The sequence below is a fragment of the Musca domestica genome, unplaced genomic scaffold (assembly GCF_030504385.1).
Source record: "Musca domestica strain aabys unplaced genomic scaffold, Musca_domestica.polishedcontigs.V.1.1 56, whole genome shotgun sequence".
NCBI lineage: Eukaryota > Metazoa > Arthropoda > Insecta > Diptera > Muscidae > Musca > Musca domestica.
The window spans coordinates 5,472,812-5,494,577 of NW_026712356.1; the positions used below are offsets into that span (position 1 = coordinate 5,472,812).

Below are 21,766 nucleotides of genomic sequence, written 5' to 3' on the forward strand. Positions count from 1 at the left end.
TATGCCGAATGGAATACTGCGATATGTTCAGCTCAAGAGCCATTTTTCAGCCACTGCGACGCGGGTTTATTTTTCAATATTTGCCGAATGGAATGTTGCGATATGTTCAGCTCACGAGCCATTTTTCAGCCACTGCGACGCGGGTTTCGATCAAGTCGCTTCTTTACTTTTCGAACCATTTCTGCTGATGTTGCTGTTTTCTTCCGTCCACTTTCTTGACGTCGGGCTACGCTACCAGTATCCCGATTACGAGCGATGGTACGATACAAAAAAGATTTATTCACATTTAATTGCTGAAGTGCTCTAACGATAGCCACTTGTTGTTTTTTTTTCTGGAAAAGTCTCACCAAAATGCTTTTATACGCATGTAAACAATATAATGAGCTGTCACTGGAAGAATTTTAACAGCTTTCGAACGAGTGGTTTAGAAATGACAGCAGTCTGAAGTTGGTTGCAGTTTTTTCATCTCACCCTGTACTTTATTTTATTATTTTTTTTTATTTTATTTATTTATTTATCATTATTTATTTATAAATAAATTTATTTTTTTTGTTTTTTTTGTTGAAGAAAAAAATTATTTTTTCCTCTTAGATAGGTGATCGAATGTTTCACAAATCAATTCAAGTAAGTAAAACATCTTTTAAAATTTTATAAGCATTAATCAGCACAAAGTAATATTCATTTCGTTCTTATATTTGATTTAATATATATAGGGATATAACTTTATTTTTGTTAATCCAAAAAGGAGTTCAAAAGGGTAAAGTATGACATTGAAGTAGATAGAATCTGCAATGAGGAAAAACACTCACAAATTTTAGTAAATTATTTAAAACCAAACAAAGTGCATGAATTACTTACCCTGGTAAAACTTTCCAATGAGGACACCGTAAACTTCATGGCAGTCAAATGTGCAGGACGTTGGCTACGCATAATCATTAATTTTAATTTCATTCTAAAGTCCCGATTTGTTGGATAATATTGCAAGGTTCTCCATGCCGGTAACTTCGTATTCAATGAATCTAAAGTGATATAATCCACTTGCCGTAGCAACGGTGAGTGTTGCGATAATATCCCACCCTCCCAATTACAAGAGAATAAATAATTTGCTGTATCCGTCGACTGCAAAAATATTAAAGTTTATTGTAGTGAAATAATTAAAATTTTATTATTTTATCAATAATAAAAGACGCATTCAGCTTGAATTTACCCGAGTAATCAGTATGGTTCCAAGTTCGCACATTACATACAATTGTCCCGTCACCGAGAAGAAGAACAGGAAGAAACGTAAAAAGTCACTCAATGAATTGCGACCTGCCTGTTTTTTTGGTTAAGTGGCCGTACATATATCACAAAGAGAGAGAGAGAGAGAGAGAGAGAGATGAAAAAGAAGAAATGTGAATACAGTGTAAATTAATTTTAAAGATATACATTTCAAATGAAATAATAAAAGGTACGGTACGGACTACATTGCAGTCTGAGAGTCGTAAAGAGGTCCATTGAAACTAAATATTTAAAAATCTGTAGGAAAACAGTTAAAGATGCTGATGTTATGGAAAAATATTGTTAAAGCCTTAAGTCTTAAGCCTTAAGAAAAATATTGTTAAAGCCTTAAGTCCAATATTAACGCTCGAAAGGTGAGAAAACATAGAACATGTTTTTTACTGGCTTAAGTCATCGGCTGACTTCTTCGTAACAAAACAAAGGAGCGTAAAATGAACAAGTTTAAATTATTAGTCGAAATTGAACTAAGGTAATCAAAAGCTCCTTTTTTACTTTTACGAAAAAAACCTTCTATGTACTTGCAGATTTCAAAACATAACTAATACTACCATAGTATTCTCACAGAAAAATCGTCATTGTTACATAACGCTTGGGTCATGAACGAAAAGGACAAGTCTTTCCAGTATCTCTCGAACTTCTAGAATTCTTCCCTATTCTTAACTCTCTTCAATTGTGTGAGCAGTAAATTTTTTCTGTTTTTGGTTCATTTGAACCCCTAAATATGTTGCGATCAACTCCAAAATCAAGAGGCCCCTCTGTATCACCACATTTAAACTCATCTATATGATTTGCTTGTCTACGATATTTGGCTTTATTCATCAACGAAAAAAAAGAATAAAAAAGCCAGAATTTCGCCTTTTGTGTATTTCGGATATCGCCTGTATTTAATGTTGGTATTTTTATACACAAAAGTAGTGGTCCATTCTACCAGCTGGCCAAACTCTAACTTCATACGAGATTTCCTGTTTATTGGCTTCTATTTGTAACTTATATAACGGCTGCAAAATCTGAGGAACATTTTTAGTTGTTGGTCCATTTCAACCCCTAAATATATCGCGGACATCTTTCATTTCGCATTTTTCGTGAGGATAATTTCAATCTATATATAATAACCCCAACCTGTGTTGTAAGGTGAAAAATATTACAAAATATACACTTCAATATTATAAGTCAAATTGGAATTATCGGAAGCGATAAAAAATATGAAAAATTAAAAAAAAAATCACAAAGTATTAATAAATTTATATTAACATCATTATTAGCATCTATTATGCGATTTTTTAGATTTTATACTTTTATGTTAATAGGGCATTCTGAATTGATAAAATTTGTTGAAATCGGTGTAGCCATTCATGAGATCGTCATTTCGCCGGAATTAAAAATATTCGCGGTTTAATAGAAAATTTGACTTTATACCCACTAAATATTATCCGACGACCATCAAAATTGGAAGGCTTCTGCCCAGTCCTAATCTCTATCCCCATGCTAACTTCCGCGTCGATTGGTCTATAATTCCGACCTGTAGAGCAACTGCAAAATCAGGAATTTTTTCAGTTTTTGGTCCATTTCAACCTAAATATTATGCGATCATCTACAAAAGCAATAGGGTTCTATTCTGGCCCTACCCCCACCTCCATTCTAAATTTCGTGAAGATCGGGCCATAATTGTGACCTGACCTGATAACAAATTAACATGGACAGACGGACATACATAGCTAGATCGACTCAGCTCGACAAGATAAGAAGATCCATATATACTTTCCTATGTGGGAAACCAATATTTCGAGGTCTTACATAATTTTTGGCCCAATCAAACTTATTATACTCCCAACACATAGTGTTGTAGGGTATAAATATTAAAATTTTTATTGGCATATCTAAAATTTTATAATTCTGTGGCAGGAGACCGTTCCGAATTGATGAGAATTGTGAAAATCAGTCCATCGGTTTTTGACTTATAAGCGGAATAACTAAGATCAATTAATTTTACATATATATTGTATATATTTTGCTACATATCCGATATCTTGGCTATCAGCATCACCCTAATGGTTACCTTTTAGTGTATTTTTGATTTCGCCGGGTTTAAAAATATTCGCGTTTAGTGGATATTCTCGTATTTTTGGACATAAAAGTTATAGTTTATAATGTTGTCCTTCCAAATTGGAAGTCTTCTGCCCAACTCTAACGCCATGCAAAAATTTGCGTCGATTGATTTTTTCTGTTTTTGGTCCATTTCAACCCCTAAATATTTTGCTATCATCTCTAAAAACAATAGGCCTCTATTCTCACCCTATCCCCCCACCTCCATTTTCAATTTCGTGAGAATAATTGCACCTGTCGCGTGATTACAAAATGTACAGCTCGACGAGATAGGAGGGTCGATATATATATTTCCTATGTGGGAAACCAATATTTCGATGTGTTACATGATAGTGTTACAAGGTATAAAAATTATATAGTCTATATTTTTTTATAGAAGATTATGTTCTTTGATGGTAACTAAAAAATATAAAAAAATATAAATATCAAGCATATATTTATACTTTTACGATTGTAGTCTATAATAGAATGGTATAGAGGGTATAGAATCTAATCTACGATTATAGTCTACAATAGAATAGTGGAGGGTATAAAAAATATTTAAACAACCAAAAAAGCAGTAAGTTCGTCAAGGCCGAACTTTGAATACCTTCCACCATTTGGGACGAATAAGGCAATTTTTAAAAAAAATCTATTGAAAATTCTGTTAAAATCCAAAAAATACCGAGTATCGGCAGGTGCCGACATATGGGAGATATACGATATTGTGGACCTATATAGACAATTCTCTTCCAGGGGGGGAAAGTACTCACACGAAACTCCTTGTTTGAGTATCGCAGCTGCCTTGTTTGAATTTTCAGACAATTCAGTTGAAAAATGTGGCAAAAATCATCACAATACCCAAAACCGGAGGATACCGTTGTATGCGGAATATACAATATAGTAGACCTATATATATAATTCTCTTCCACGGGATAAACTACTCACAAGGGAGTTCCTTGTGGGTAGTTTAGTAGTTTATTGTGTGGATTTTCCATCTTCGAACTTGACCTGCCTGCAGACAAAAGACAGATCTGTGCAAAATTCCTATTCCTATCTTAATTCGTTTTTTTACCTCTAATATGTTTGGCATTAAAAATGGGACATAACGGTCCACGTTTCGGTAAGGCACCCATATAGCGTTACTTCCTGATTTTTGGTATTTTTAAGGTTTCGGCCGCAATTTCAAACCCATCTTGACTTTTTGAGTTCTGAGCGGACAAAATCACTCCCTGCTAAAATTTGTAAAGATAAATCCACAATTAGTATTGACCATATATAACGGCACTTCCAAATTTTAGGATGGGTGGATGAAAAAATTACAAAAATTGTATATATAAATCCACAATTTGAGTAAACCCAGAAAAAATAATTTGCCCTTTGTAAAACCTTCTAAAATCTGAGGACAAAAAGACTACATATTTTTATGAGAAAGGAATAATTATAAAAAAATGTGTATACAAAATTGGCTGGCAATTAAACCTTACTATCTGAAATAGACTAAAACCTTATTAATATATTTAGAAAAAATATATGTGACTGACATTTAAAAATCCCTTAAATCTCTCTCATTGGCTTAAATTCGATCATCAGTCAAAATGGAGTGTGAAGCAAGTAACCTCGCCACTGATTTTTTAAAGAGACTGAACTATTTTTATACATACTTTAGAATTCCAGCTAATAACAGGATAAAAACATAAGAGAAATTTATTAAATAAAGAGCAAAAAAATAAAAAAACAAATAAAACATAGAACTAGATCAAAGTACATTCAGCGCAGAATCAGTTGACTATTTTCACTATTTTATAAATTAAACAAAAACGGCAAGAAACGGCATGAGTTTTTTGTTGATTATGAAATTTAACATTCCATACTAAAATACAAAATTAAAATTTTAAGACCTACTCGATATTATTTTTTAAAAACTATATGTACTTCTCGGATATGGCGAAAATATGGTAATATTTTGAATTAATTTTTAAAATATTTTGATATCATTATTTTTATAACGTTTTTATTCAAAAACACTGATAACAACCTGTATTCGATGTTTCAATTTTAAAATGATCACTTAAATTAAAAAACTAAACAAGGTATGACTTTAAAATTTTCGGTACTGATGTAGAATTTAGTGTTCTATAATGGTTTAAAAACATTTATTCCGAAAGACGAATTTTATTTTTCAATTAATCTCCATGATTTGTGATAGAAGAATATAGTCCTTGATAGTCACTTAAAAATATTTTAAAAAGTAGTTTTTAATATTTACAACATCATGTTTATGGTCTTTGTTAGAAATTAAGTATTTGGTACGAATATTGAAATTTAAGCCGTTTAAGGTTATTTTAAATCTTGAAAATACCGATTATTGTGAGTTTATGTTTTATTGGGGTCGTGACCTGCATAGGTAATTTTTGTCATGGCCGTAAAAATATTCCAATATTTACAGTTGTAATACACAATACGAAACTTCGTTACGAAAATTAAAACAATGTGGGTAAAATCATCAAAATAGCGAATATAGGGACCTACACAGCCCATTTTCAATACCAAAAGTCCTGCAGACCAAACACACATTTGAGTAATTTTATCTAATATAATAATACAATTAGACGGACGGACTGTTATAGTATACTTTGTGGAGTCTAAAATTTGTGTTTCGAGGTATTACAAACGGAATGACAAACTTAGTATACCCTCTATACTAAGGTGGAGGGCATAAAAATAAATGAATATATTCTAAAGACCATGTCTATTGTCGCTGAAGGTCACTAAAAATATCTCGAAAAAATTATTGGCAAATTTCTCAATAAAAGTCGTTTATTGTCCCCACACATTTTTAAAACAATCCAAAATTTTAGTAACTGGTGGTCCTAAATATTATTTAAAAATCACTATTATTGTCGTTGATAGTCACCAAAAAAATATAATTTTAAAAATGTATAATCAAATATGTCAAAAATTCACGATTATAGTCGCAATTGTCCCTACCTTTTTGAAAAGTGCAAGAATATGGTAGCTAATAGTCCTGAAAATATAAAAAAATACAAACGAACAACTTACAACTCCTTTCAAATTTTCACAAAAAAAAATCTCAATTATAATGGCAAATAGTCCATAATTAAATTTGTTAAAGAATCCATGAGAATAGTTGGTAGTGACTGAGAATTTTTCTTTTCTTGTATTCCCTATGAAGTTTCCCTGGAAAATCTACAATTAAGATACACTATCTCTGATCGTTTCTGAAAAAACGATTTTTATACTCACCACGATAAACTGAAACAAATTGGTGCATATTTGAAATGTTGAGGTCACCACATTCACCATAAGTTGAAATGAAAACAACTTTTCTAAATCCATAGAAAATCTTAAAGAAAAATGAAACAATTTTTAAAATTTATCCCATTTCCAGTAATTCCAACTAACCTGATAAGTTCATCATGAGCTGTGGCCAATTCATGTAATCGTTTAACATATAGGTTATGTAAAAAAATAAAATCATTCTTCTTTGATCCTGTAGATTCTCCTCGATAGTTGGCTAAAAATTCAGCATGACACTCAGGTATTAGACGTGCAATATTTCCATGTAATATTTCAAATTGTCCACATAGGAAGCTAATGAAAATCGCTAATATGGCATCAGTGGCATAAAATAGGGTCACTGTGATCGCTCCAGTATATATCGATGTCATGTATGTGAGTATGTAATTTATTGGTTTTTGTGGATCATATGGAAATATCATGGGATATGGAAAGGTTTTATCATTTGAATGGATGGTTTGATCTGTTGTTATCAACACGAAAATGGGTAGAGCACAGTAGATGAACAATACCATCCACAATGTTATTGACAGATAAAATGTTGGTACTGTCCGCTTGATGCAGCGTTTAAAAATTAGCGGATGTGTTACTCTGAAAAATAAAAAAATGAAATTACAAAAAAAAAAAAAATGATTTAAAATTCATACTTATTTATCCAAATTTTATTGGTAAATTTTTCTAAAACATGTTTGAATTTTGAAAATCTGCAACGTAGATATATCATCCGTATAAGCACGTTTATACCAATGGTCGATGTGCTGATGGCTTCCACAACTTTCTTAACATCGGAAAAATTTGCCACTATATACACCCAACCGACACAGACGATGTAAAACAAACACACGACCCCGAAAATAAACCAAAGCTGATACAAGAACTTTAGAAGCCTGTTCCACATGCCATTTGTATTATTGGCATTATCCTCCATTGGCCAACAGCCATTTATCATTAAGAAAGTACGAACTTTAAGGGGCAACACGAAATTCACATCTTCGGCACAGCGAGGTTTATACAGTATGGCCATTTTTATTTGACTAATGAAAATGTGGTCTTTGCCATCCACACACAATGTTTGTTTATCACATTTTTTTTTTAATAATTTGACAGGTGTGTTGTGATAGATTTTCGTCTAGACACAACATTCCGACAATTCATTCAAAATTAAAAATTACATACTTTAATTCATACTTTTTAAAACAAAACTTTATTGCATGCAATCCAATAATTCACTAATATTTTCTGTCAATACTCCTTCACCTACTGGTTGATAAAATGCGTTATTACAAATATTGAAAATTTTAGTTCATTATGGCTACTGAGGACATGTATAGCCCACGAAATAACAATTTTAGACAGCAGATCTGGAAACTATAATCTTGATATTTTGCACGAGGGCTAGTCATGGTGCGTAAACGTGTGATAAGGCTGGGTTTTTGGAAATTCGTACTCAAAGAGTACGAAAAGTACTAACATGCACTAAAAAAATCTATACTTTACATCGAACAAACGGAATGAGCTAGAATACTGGAAGGTGGTTTTGGAAAATGTGTACTAAGTGTGCGAACTGTACTAAATTTGGAACAATTTGGTTTAGGGTGAACGGATGAAGCTGAAATGTTGACATTTACTATTGGGGTCCCTGTTGTTGATAGGTTTGTGATAAAGAGGTGATAGTTCTGAAAATGGGTGCTACAAGTGCACGAAAAGTACTAAATAGTCTTGGGTGAAAAGATATTGCTTGAAATCTAAAACCTGGTATTAGAGCCGCTGTTCATGTGTGGCCTGGACAACTAATCGTGGTTTCGGAAATGCGTACAATAATTGGTCGAAAAGTACTAATACAGGGTGAGATAAAAAAACTGCAACAAAGTCAAACGCCACGATTTTTACTTTTTTTTAATTTATTTGAAAAAAGCAAAAATTTTCGGAAATAGCATCAAATTTTAGAATAAATTCAGATTTGTTCGTATTGGTCACCTTTGGCACGAATTATGGCCTTCAAAAGGCCAATGAAACCGTCACACGCTGCCCGAATGTTGCTCTGCGTTATTTTGGCTTATTCCCGGATCGACACTATGGTATTTTTTAGTGCCAACCTTGCTTTCCAAAATATTCCAGACACAATAGTCCAACGGATTTGTATCAGCAAGTATAAAGAAATCACACTATCACGCTTGAATTCCTTCACGAATAAAATTTCTGGAAAATTCTCACCAAAATATTCTCACCAAAATATAATGAGCTGTCACTGGAATATTTTTAACAGCTGTCGGACGAGTGGCTTACAAATGAACGGCACTCTAAAGTTTGTTGCAGTTTTTTCATCTCACCCTGTATATCTGAAATCGGGAGCTATACCCAAATCTCAGCCGATCTCAATACAATTTGGCAAAGGTATTTTCGAACTGCATCTGAAGTCCGGTATCAAATATCATTGTTGTGGGGTGCATATTACGAATGTAGGGGACTTAAATACCAAATCGGATGAAACATATATATGAAAGCTATAGAACCGATTTTCAGAAATCGATTAGCCATAAGGTGTACAATAAACGTGAAATCGGTCGAAGATATATATGGGAGCCAAATCGGAATCTGAACCGATCTTGATAAAATTTAATACAGGTATTGTTGGACTGTATCTGTTATCTAGTACTAAATATCATTCTTGTGGAGTGAGAGACTTAAACGAATGTGAGGGACTTAAACACAAAATCAGATGAAACATATATATGTGAGCTATAGCTATATCTACACCGATTTTGGTGTACTTGCTTCTAGAATTAATTCGGTCTGATGTGCCAAAATACAGGTCACTACAATATTCAAATGCGAATCTTGAAGGAAACAAGTAAAACAAGTAAGCAAAGGCTACAGTCGAGCGGGGCCGACCGTTGAATACCCTACAACACTACAATAAACGATACAGTTTATATAGGCGAGATACTCGAAAGAATTCCAAAAGATATTGTGACAAATAATAAAAGAAAACCATCAGGTTTCATTCTCTAATTTTCGAATAATAGCAACTTAAACTAATTTGCTAATTTCCAATTTATTGGTAGATGTTGCACGTAAATGGTCTTCCTAGATCTGGAACCAATATTTCCCAAAGACCTATAATCTCTCAGAGGTGGCAAAAGATTAACATTTATTATTGGTTTTTGACCGAAACGCATCTATATGAGATACAGACATTTGACTATATTCTTCAACGAAATCAGGGTTAACGAAATATTCAGAATTGTGTCTTTCCTGCATTTGTGAATTCTCCAAAAAGTCACTGGAATGGACATTTTCGTATTTTGTCTACAAAAGTTGGCAAACTATTTCACACATTGAATATTTTTGGATGGCCATCCAAAACTGCTTGGCTTTTTGCAATGCCCGTAACCCCCATTCAAATGTGCGTGATTATCGGGCAATAATTACGACCTGCTGACAATTTTGCAGTTTTTTTTTTGTCCATTTCAACCCCTAAATATATAGCGATTATCTCCAAAAAGAGTAGGCTTCTATTCTGACTCTCATCTTATCCCCATGCAAAATTTCATAAGGATCGGGCCATTAATGCGATCTGTATATGATATCCTGATATCCTAACTACTTAGTTTTGTTAGCTGTAGAAATATTACCAAATGTTTAATTCAAAATGAAAATATGCCAAAAATATGACAAAATTGAAAAAATATGAGAAAATATTACAAAATCAATATTTTCATCTTTAGAGAGATATTTTTATGCAATTTTTTAGACGTTTTTTTCTTTTCTGCCAAGAGGCCATTTTGAATTTATGAGAACTGTCGAAATCAGTTCAGCCGTTCTCGACATATAACAGATCTTTCAAGCATATCTTCTTTGATAGACATATATATCGCACATATTTTGCTATATATCCGATTTGATGGATGTTGACATCAATGTAAAGATCAGAAGTAACCTTGTCATGGCTTTTGATTTCGCCGGGATTTAAAATATTCACGGTTTAATGAAAAATGTTGAATTTTTCAACACAAAAGATATGGTCTATTTTACCCGATAAATATTATCCGATGACCACCCAAATTGGTAGGCTTCTTCCCCGCCCTAAACTCTAGCCACATGCGGAATTCCGCGTCGATTGGTCTATAATTGCGACCTGTAGAGCAACTGCAAAATCAGGAATTTTTTCAGTATTTGGTCCATTTTAACCCCTAAACATTTGGCTATCATCTCCAAAAGAAATAGGGTTCTATTCTGACCTTAACCCCACCTACATTCTAAATTTCGTGAAGATCGGGCCATAATTGCGACCTGTAGAGTGATTACAAATTAACATGGACAGACGGACAGACGGACGGACGGACATACATAGCTAGATCGACTCAGCTCGGCGAGCTAGGAAGATCCATATATACTTTCCTATATGGGAAACCAATATTTCGAGGTGTTACATAAATTCTGGCCCAATCAAACTTATAATACCCCCAACACATAGTGTTGTAGGGTATAAAAACATTAAGTTCGGCCGGGCCAAACTTTTAATACCCTCCACCTTTAGGTAAAAGAGACATTTAAAGAAATGTGCCAAAAACCATTAAAATGCCGAATACCGGGAGGTACCGTTATATGGGGGCTACACCAAAACGTGGACCTGTAATTACAATGTTTCGCCACACGAACTAGGACCCATTATGACCCACAAATACCAATTTTTAGACAAATCAGTGAAAAAATGTGGCAAAAAAAACTAAAATACCGAATATCGGGAGGTACCTTTATATGGGGGCTATACCACAAAGTGGACCTATACATGCAATGTTTTGCCACACGCTCAGGGACCCGTTATGACCTACAAATACCAATTTCCAGACAAATCCGTGAAAAAATGTGGCATAAATCATCAAAATACCGAATATCGGGAGGTAACGTTATATGGGGGCTATATCAAATCATGGACCCATGCATGCAATGTTTCGCCACCGAAGCTGGAACCATTTATACCCCATTATGACCAACAAATACCAATTTTCAGACAAATCCGTGGAAAAATGTGGCAAAAAAAACTAAAATACCGAATATCGGGAGGTACCTTTATAAGGGGGCTATACCACAACGTAGACCTATACCAATACCAATTTCCAGACAAATCCGTAAAAAAAATGTAGCATAAATCCTCAAAATACCGAATATCGGGAGGTACCGTTATATGGGGACTATACCAGAACGTGGACCGATATATCTCATTTTCAATACCAACCATCCTAGACACAATGCAAATAGCTCTGCTAAATTTTGGCGCTCTACGTCAAATAATGTGGGCTGTATCGTGATTTCAACAGACAGACAGACGGACATCATTAAATCGACTTAGAATTTTATGCTGATTATGAATATATATACTTTATGGGGTCTAAGACGAATATTTAAGGATGTTACAAACGGAATGACAATGTTAATATACCCTCCTTTCCAAGGTGGAGGGTATAAAAAATTCGGTGAATAATTTCGCTAAAATCATCAAAATACCGAATATAGGGAGGTGCCGTTATATGGCTATACGAAGACGTAAACTTGCACAGGCAATTTTCTGACATAGACTGTAGTATCCATTACGCACTTCAAATACGAACTTCAATGGACCTGTACATACAGTTTTCCCTCTTAGGCTGTACTATCCATTACGAATTTCAAATACCAAATATGAAACAATTTCGATGAATTATGTAGCTAAAATCATCAAAATGCCGAATATAAGAAAGTTTTCTGTCATAGGTTGTAGTATCTATTACGAGCTTCAAATACGAAGACGTGGACCAGCACAGGCAATTTTCTGTCTTAGGCTGTAGTATCCGTTACGTACTTCAAATACCAAATTTGAAACAATTCCGGTGAATTAAAATGCTAAAATCATTAAAATACCGAATATCGGGAGGTACCTTTATATGGGGGCTATGCGAAGGCGTGGACCCACATTTTTACCCATACCCATTTTCAATACCAAAAGTCCTGCAGACATAATATACATTTGAGTAAAATTTAATCAACCTTTTTCATTTCGTTCGAAAGCTAGAATGATTTTCACAGACGGATACACGGACAGGACACCAAATCGACATAGAATTTTATGCTGATCAAGAATATATATACTTTGTGGAGTCTAAGATGTATATTTCGAGGTGTTACAAACGGAATGACAAACGTAATATACCCTCCATACTATGGTGAAGGGTATAAAAACGGGGTTATTGTCACTTCGGTAGATTTGATTAACATGTTAATATCCCAGTGTGGTACAAAATTACTAAAACTTATTAATACCTATTAACTAATATTTCTTAAAATATTTTATATAATTCATAATGATGGTTTCTTAAAATTTCCGATTTCTGATCAAAAAAAATATTCAATGTATTCTTAAAAATAAAAATACGCAGTAATTTTGTCCAAGAAGTGCATTTACAATGTATGATACTTGATTTGTTTGCGTGGTTTAGAATTCCTATGATTTCGGGTATAAAAATCTGCAGAAACACTATTTTAGGACTTTATACCAATAGCAAATGTAAAGAAAATGCTAACTGTAAATTTATTTATTTCATTTTCTTTTAAATTTTTTACTCCCAATGATCTCATTCTAAACGATTTTTTTATTTATCCAAAAATGATTTTAAAAGCGCAAAATACGACAAAGAATTGGACACCACCTGAAACATCAGAAACAATTCAAAATATATTCATATACTAATAATCAAAAATTCTTAATACCTTATTAAAACTTTGCAGGGACAAGACCGTAAACTGCATGACACTCAGCTGAACAGGCCGATTACTACGCATTATCATGAACATTAATTTCAGTTTAAAATTACGATTCGCTGGAATGTAACTCAAATCTTTCCAAAGTGGCAGATTCCGATTCAATTCCTGCAGTTCCATAATATCCGGATATAACAGAAGTGGCGAATTCTTAGATAAATAACCACCTTCCCAATTGCAGGCAAATAAATAGTGGGCTGTATCGGTTGACTGTATCGGAGGAGAGATTATTTTAAATTCAAATTTAATTATAAATCCTGTGATCCTACTTGCCTGGGTTATCAGTAAATTTCCCAATTTACATACTATAAATAATTGCCCGGTTACGGCCATGAAGAACATAAAGAATCGCATGAAATCGCCAAAGGATTTTAGGCCAGCCTTAATTTTGGAAGACATTTTAATAAAATAAATCCGACATCAAAGCAAATCGAATTAAGCACTTACTATCATAAACTGAAAGCCCACGAAGCAGATTAAAAATGTTGAGGTGCCATAATTGGCAAATAATGGAAATGACATGAACTTCTCCAATTCCTTGCAAAATCTAAGAATAATAAAATTGAATTAAATCAACGAACACATACGTACATACATAGTTTATTTAAAATTCTTACGCAATGATATCCTTGTGTCGCTTGGCTATGCCATGCAAACGTTTCGCATACATTTCCTGTAAATAATTCAATTTTACGCCATTCTCTGCCGCCCCAGCGCCATATCGTCGCAGCCACTCGGCATGACACTCCGGTATGAGACGGGCAATATCAGCGTGCAAAATCTCGAATTGTCCAACGACGAAACTAATGAAATATGCCAATATGGCATCCATGGCATAGAAGAGAGACACAGCAATATAGCCGGCATATGACAGGAAGATATAGGTGAAAATATAAGCCCAATGTGTCTGGGTGTCATAGGGAAACACAGTGGGGAAAGGCAAAGGCTTATCGTTAGAATCTGGCGATTTCCCTTGCGTTAGGTTGAATATTATGGGGAACAACAGATAGAGTACCAAACATATCCACAGCGATAGGGATATGTAAAATGTGGGTTTGGTACGGCGCACAGCCCGCTCGTATGCCTTGGGATGGGCTTCGCTGAAAATGAAAACAATAAAAAGAAGTTAGAAAGTTTCAGTCGGTATTCTGACAGATTCATGATCTTAGCATTTGACCTATTATTCCAATGTTGGTAGAAATATGGCAATGTGCGAACTTTGAATAATTTCATATTTTTCGAAAGTGTTGACTTTTTTGTGAGGATTTCAGCCCTACTCCTTCACCCTATACCTAATTTAGTACCATTTAGTGTTTTACAAATATGTTAGGCATTTGCAAAGTCACACCAAATTTCAATTCCAGATACCAGCAGAGACTTCAATATCAAATTTCAGGATTGCGGCTCTATTTATTCTCCAAATACTAAACTTAGAACTTTTTGGAACTTTTCGAATATTCAGCTGAAAAAGTGCATCTTCGGTTGGCCACCAGAACTCAAGCGCCGGCCATGGTGATGGTGTGGGCCGCCATAACAGTCGCTCTCCGCTCGTATTAATCGATCGTGGCATCAGAATAAATGCCGAATATTATCGCGAAAATATTCTGGAGGGAGTATTAAAGCCTTGGGCGTTTGAAGGCCATAATTGGTGGTAAAGGTGATCAATTAGAACAAATCTAAACTTATTCTAAAATTTGATGCCATTTCCGAATTTTTTTGCTTTCATTCAATAAAATTAAGAAAACGTAAAAATTATAGCGTTTGACTTTGTTGCAGTTTTTTATCTCACCCTGTCCAGGATACACATAAACAGCAACTCTAATATCAAATTTTAGATTAGCACAATCTGTAAACTACTTTACTTTTCGAACCATTATAGTAGACATTTCCAAGAACCAACTCCATATCTCAATTTCAGATACCAACAAAGACCTCAATATTAACTTTGGGGATTGCAGCTCTATATCTTTACCTAATAGTAAAATTCAGTACTTTTCGTTCGCATTACCAGAACCTACTCCCCTTATCCAGATTACACATGAACAGTGACCCTAACACCGAATTTCAGATTTCAAGCACTATCTGTTCACCAAAGTCCAAAATATTATTACTATTTAGCACTTTTCGTCCACTTGTAATACACGCTTCCAAACTTGTAGTACACATATCTTGCTCTTGTAGTACAACTTCCAAAACCACCTCCATATCTCAATTGCGGATACCAACAGAGACCTCAAAATCAAATTTTAGTATTCCAGGCCAATCCATTCACACAATACTAATTTTAGTACCATTTAGTACTTTCTTACAAATATAGGAAGCATTTCATTAATCATAATATCAAATTTCAGAATTTAAGCTTTATCCCTTGACCCAATACCAAATATTGTACGATTTAGTACTTTACAGGGTGAGATAAAAAAATCTGCAACAAAGTCAAACGCCATAATTTGTTCATTATACCCTACAACACTATGTGTTGGGGGTATTATAAGTTTGATTGAGCCAGAATTTATGTAACACCTCGAAATATTGATTTCCCACATAGGAAAGTATATATGGATCTTCCTAGCTCGCCGAGCTGAGTCGATCTAGCTATGTATGTCCATCCGTCCGTCTGTCCGTCTGTCCATGTTAATTTGTAATCACTCTACAGGTCGCAATTATGGTCCGATCTTCACGAAATTTAGAATGTAGGTGGGGCTTGGACCAGAATAGAACCCTATTGCTTTTGGAGATGATCGCCAAATGTTTAGGGGTTGAAATGGACCAAATACTGAAAAAATGTCGGATTTTGCAGGTCGCAATTATAGACCAATCGACGCGGAATTTCGCATGTAGCTGGAGTTTAGGGAGGGGAAGAAGCCTACCAATTTGGGTGGTCATCGGATAATATTTAGCGGGTAAAATAGACCATATCTTTTTTATTGAAAAAATTCAAAAATTTTCATCAAACCGCGAATATTTTAAATCCCGGCGAAATCATAAAGCCATGACAAGGTTACTTCTGATCTTTACATTGATGTTAACATCCATCAAATCGGATATATAGCAAAATATGTGCGATATATATGTCTTTCAAAGAAGATATGCTTGAAAGATCTCTTATATGTCGAGAACGGCAGAACTGATTTCGACAGTCCTCATTAATTCAGAATGGCCCCTTGGCAGGAAAGAAAAAACGTCTAAAAATCGCATAAAAATATCTCTCTAAAGATGAAAATATTGATTTTGTAAAATTTTCTAATATTTTTTCAATGTTGTCATATTTTTGGCATATTTTCATTTTGAATTAAACATTTGGTAATATTTCTACAGCTAACAAAAGTAAGTAGTTAGGATATCAGGATATCATATACAGATGGCATTTATGGCCCGATCCTTACGAAATTTTGCATGGGGATAAGATGAGGGTCAGAATAGGAGCCTACTCTTTTTGGAGATGATCGCCATATATTTAGGGGTTGAAATGGACCAAAAAACTGCAAAATTGTCGGCAGGTCGTAATTATCGCCCGATCCTCACGCACATTTGAATGGGGGTTACCAGACATTGCAAAAGCCAAATAGTTTTGGGTGGCCATCCAAAAATATTCAATGTGTGAAATAGTTTGCCAACTTTTGTAGACAAAATACGAAAATGTCCATTCCAGTGACTTTTTGGAGAATTCACAAATACAGGAAAGACGCACTTCTGACTATTTCCTTGAAGAATATAGTCAAATGTCTGTATCTCATATAGATGCGTTTCAGTCAAAACCCAATAATAAATGTTAATCTTTTGCCACTTCTGAGAGATTATAGGTCTTTGGGAAATATTGGTTCCAGATCTAGGAAGACCATTTAAGTGCAACATCTACCAATACATTGGAAATGAGCAAATGAGTTTAAGTTGTTATTTTTCGAAAATTAGAAAACGTTTTCTTTAATTATTTGTCTCAATATCTTGTGGAATTCTGTCGAGTACTTCGCCCATATAAACTGTATGGTTTATTATAGTGTTGTAGGGTATTCAACGGTCGGCCCGCTCGACTGTAGCCTTTGCTTACTTGTTTTTTTCTAAATTTTACTGAATGAAAGCTAAAAATATCGGAAATAGCATCAAAATTTTAGAATAAGTTTAGATTTGTTCGAATTGGTCATCTTTGGCAACATCAAACGGCCAAGAAACCGTCACATGCTGCCCGAACGTTGCTTTGGGGTATTTTGGCCCATTCCCGCCGAAGCGCTTGCTTAAGTTGATCGACACTTTGGTGTTTTTAGTGCCAACCTTGCTTTCCAAAATACTCCAGACACAATAGTCCAACGGATTGGTATCCGGAGATTTTGGTGGCCATTGTGCGCTGGAAATGAAGCGATTAATCTCATTTTGTAACCATTTTTGGGTGGCGCGTGCTGAGTCCTGTTGGAATGTGCAAGGTCTGCGGCTAAAATGTTTGCGTGCCCAAGGCTTTAATACACCCTCTAGAATATTTTCGCTATAACATTCGGCATTTATTCAAATGCCACGGTCCATTAATACGAGCGGAGAGCGACAATTGGCTGTTATGGCGGCCCACACCATCACCATGCTCGGCACTTGGGTTCTGATGGGCAACCGAAGGTGCACATTTTCAGCTGACCTCTTTGGCAAGTAAACACGATCATTTTGTTTCTATACAAACTGCTGGACAACGAATGTTTTCACTTCGGAGAAAACCAAATTCGGCAGTTCACCACTTTCGACCAAGCGAATCAACCTTTTAGCTCTTTTGAGTCTATTTTCTTCCTGTAGCGGTATCAGTTCTTGCACTTTTTGGAATTTCAATGACTTTACCCCGAGCTTATTTTTTAATATTTGCCGAATGGAATATTTCGATATGTTCAGCTCACGTGCGATTTTTCGGCCACTGCGACGGGGGTTTCGATCAAGTCGCTTCTTTACTTTTCAAACCATTTCTGCTGATGTTGCTGTTTCCTTCCGTCCACTTCCTTGACGTCGGGCAACGCTACCATTACAACGGTAACGAACGATGGTACGAGACACTAAAGATTTATTCACATTTAAATGCTGGAGTGCTCTAACAATAGCCGCTTGTGGTTTTCCAGCCAAATATAAAGATATCACACTAGCACGCTTGAATTCCATCACGAATAACTTTTTTTTCTGGAAAATTCTCAGCAAAATGCTTTTGTACGCTGCTAAACAATATAATGAGCTATCACTGGAATAATTTTAATAGCTGTCGGACGAGTGGCTTAGAAATTACAGTAGTCTGTAGTTGGTTGCAGTTTTTTCATCTCACCCTGTATTTCTTCGTCCGACTTACCTTTTATTGGGCTCCAGACCTGTAGAATTAGCGCAAATGGTATAGAATTTGGCACTTATGGCCAAATTGAGTCTAGAAATAAGTGTGGCCGATTTGGTGAAAATCGGTTTAGATATAGCTATAGCTCTCATATATATTTTTCATCCGATTTGTTATATTTGTTCTCCACAGCCGTAATATACAATCTGTAACAACGATATTCGGGGAAATATATCAAATAAAATTCAGAAATATCTTTGCCAAATTTTATCGAGATCGGATCAGATTTGGATATAGCTCCCATGTATATCTTTATCCGATTTCAAGTTATTTGTGCACCAAATCGGTAATACAAGCCCGATCGGAAAAGGCACAAATGTCTCGGAAAGTTTGAATATAAATATTAAATCGATAATCGATAAGGCACGAATTATTGAATATTTTAAAATGGTCATAGCTCCTTAAATATTGAGTTTTTAGCTATTATTTGTGATCACTTTTTCAGGCATGAATTAAAGAATATTTTAAATGGTCATAACTCCTTAAATATTGAGTTTTCAGTGTTTTTAGCTATTATTTGCGATCACTTTTAAAAGGCATGAATTATTGAATATTTTAAAATGGCCGTAACTCCTTAAATAATGAGTTTTCGCCGTTTTTAGCTATTATTTGTGATCACTTTTTAAGGCATGAACTATTGAATATTTTAAAATGGCCATAACTATTGAATGGCCATTATTATTGAATATTTTTAAATGGTCATAACGCCTTAAATATCGATTCAAAGGAGGATATTCCCCTCATATACTGGTTACTTTGGACTTCAAATTATATCTATAATAATAGTTGATATCATAAAATTCTCGCAAATTCCGGATAAAAACCTTTATTTGTTATCTGAAGCTCTAATAAAATTTCAAAGTCGTATAGGGTCCCGTCCGACTTTGAGACTTTTTTATTTGTTACATACTCGTAAAGGGTATCCCGACTAACAAGCAATTTTAAAAATTCAGTGAAGCACAGATATTTTAAAAAATCGGAAATGCGATACTCCCAGTCATTTTGGAAATATCTAATAACATGTAGCTGTATTATTATACCCTACACCACAAGTTGGTCAGGGTATTATGTCTTTGTACATTTGTTTGTAACAGGCAAAAGGAAACGAGATAGACCAATAGTTCCTTTTGATGATCTGCATAGAATCACATTCTGAGTCGATTTATGCATGTCCGTCCGTCCGTCTGTCTGACCATGTATTTTTGTAAACAATCCAGATAAAATTTTGTACAGATCATTTGTTTGGCCCAAGGACGAACCCTATTGAAATTGGAGAGAATCGGTCAAAATTTAGATATAGCGCCCACATATATCTTCGTCCGATTTGCTTTTTATTGTGCACCAAACGTGTAATATCAGCCCGAATTGTATGGAATTTTGCAATACACCCAAATTAAGCCTGAAAATATTTGTGCCAAATTTGATCGAAATCGGTTCAGATTTGGATATAGCTCCCATATATAACTTCGTCCGATTTACGTTTTATTGTGCATCAAACGTCTAATATTTGTCCAAATGGGATGGAATTTGGCACTTACGACCGAATTGAGTCTAGAAGGTAGTGTGTCAAATTTGGTGAAGATCGGTTCAGATATAGCTATATTATTCATCCGATTTGTTATATTTGTTACCCACAACCGTTATAAGCACTCCGTAACAACGATATTCAGGGAAATATATCAAATACAGCTCGGAAATATTTTTGCCAAATTTTATAGAGATCGGTTCAGATTTGGATATAACTCCCATATATATTTTTATCCGATTTCAAATTAATTGTGCACCAAATGGCCAATACAATTCCGAATTTCGGCATATTTAGTTCTTTGAACTTTAAATTATAATTATAATCATAGCGTGTATGATTGTATTCTCCCATAAAAAAACTTTTAATTGTTATGTGGAGCTCTACTAAATTAGCAAACAAACACCTAAAATGGTAAAGACTAGACAAAATGCATTTTGAGCAAAGGGTTTGTGTCTACAATACATAGAGTAACAGCTCATGGCAGAGACATGTTAATATAAAAACCACAATTACAGAAACAAATAACAAATAAATATTTGAAAATCCAAAATTTTGGTTTCAAATTCTATTCCATGGACCTTTTCGAAAATTTGCACATTACCTTAGCGGTTTAAACCAGTCAACATTGGTAACTATGTTGTCATGATATCGTAACAACAGAGTTATTTTCACAGGGTTACCATATCTTGACCCTGTCTTGTCCTATCTTTACACTTCTATGCCTTTGTAGCAAAGTGGTGTAGGGTATCATAAAGTCGGCCCCGCCCGACTTTAAGACTTTCTTTACTGGTTTTTAACTATCATACAAATAAACTCACCTGTCAATCCATATCTTTTCAGCAAACATGGTTAGGAGTCGCTTCATCCGAGATATGTCACCACGGAAATAGAGCAATCGTAGGCTTACCATTAAAGCAATCATAATCAGGCACATATTTCCAACAACTTTTCCCAAATCGGCACTATTTTCGTAGACATACATGCACTCGGCATATAGGGTGAAATTCAAAGAGAATATCACCTGACAACTCCAAAGCGTATACAAGGCATTACAGATGCGATAGGATAAACTCTTCGGGTCACCATCGGTAGGCCAGCAACCGTTAATTATGAGATGTACATAAAAATCCGACACAAATGAAAATTTCTCATCGAATGGACAATTTGGTTTGTACCAAAAACCCATTTCGATGCGTTTGTTTATTGAACTTTAGCTGATACAAGTCACTTTTTATGTGACGTCTTTGGTGCGGACATAAAACATTTTATACCTTAAAAATCTCTAATTATGTTAAGTAAATAATTTATTTCAATGAAAAACAAACAATGCATTTAATGATTAATAGTTTTTAGTTTTGATATTTGATATTTAGATATTTGTTTGCTTTTATTTTGTGTTTTTTTTTTTT

The 21,766-nt window shown here is 34.5% G+C and overlaps 2 protein-coding genes across 2 annotated transcripts; both read right to left on the reverse strand.

Moving 5' to 3' along the window:
- Positions 1-732: 732 nt before the first annotated feature.
- LOC109613807 (odorant receptor 13a-like) lies at positions 733-7,752 on the reverse strand. Its single transcript, XM_059128617.1, has 5 exons — positions 7,332-7,752; positions 6,790-7,275; positions 6,631-6,730; positions 859-1,119; positions 733-786 (listed from the first exon to the last, which is right to left on the reverse strand). Exons 1-5 carry the CDS (start codon positions 7,706-7,708, stop codon positions 733-735), a joined length of 1,278 nt encoding a protein of 425 aa, XP_058984600.1. The 5' UTR covers positions 7,709-7,752.
- A 5,655-nt stretch (positions 7,753-13,407) lies between these two features.
- Positions 13,408-21,543, reverse strand: LOC109613808 (odorant receptor 13a-like). Its single transcript, XM_059128618.1, has 5 exons — positions 21,176-21,543; positions 14,100-14,582; positions 13,930-14,029; positions 13,756-13,863; positions 13,408-13,692 (listed from the first exon to the last, which is right to left on the reverse strand). Exons 1-5 carry the CDS (start codon positions 21,541-21,543, stop codon positions 13,408-13,410), a joined length of 1,344 nt encoding a protein of 447 aa, XP_058984601.1.
- Between the last annotated feature and the right edge of the window lie 223 nt (positions 21,544-21,766).

Excerpts from the sequence above, each read along its gene's own strand:
- LOC109613807 (XM_059128617.1), bottom strand. The coding sequence starts at position 7,708 with ATGGCCATACTGTATAAACCTCGCTGTGCCGAAGATGTGAATTTCGTG. Across the intron at positions 6,731-6,789 it reads GCTCATGATGAACTTATCAG|ATTTTCTATGGATTTAGAAA; the intron begins GTTAGTTGGAAT and ends TTTTTCTTTAAG. Across the intron at positions 787-858 it reads CATTGGAAAGTTTTACCAGG|ATTCTATCTACTTCAATGTC; the intron begins GTAAGTAATTCA and ends TCCTCATTGCAG.
- LOC109613808 (XM_059128618.1), bottom strand. The coding sequence starts at position 21,543 with ATGGGTTTTTGGTACAAACCAAATTGTCCATTCGATGAGAAATTTTCA. Across the intron at positions 14,583-21,175 it reads GAAAAGATATGGATTGACAG|CGAAGCCCATCCCAAGGCAT; the intron begins GTGAGTTTATTT and ends TTTCATTTTCAG. Across the intron at positions 14,030-14,099 it reads CGACACAAGGATATCATTGC|ATTTTGCAAGGAATTGGAGA; the intron begins GTAAGAATTTTA and ends TATTATTCTTAG.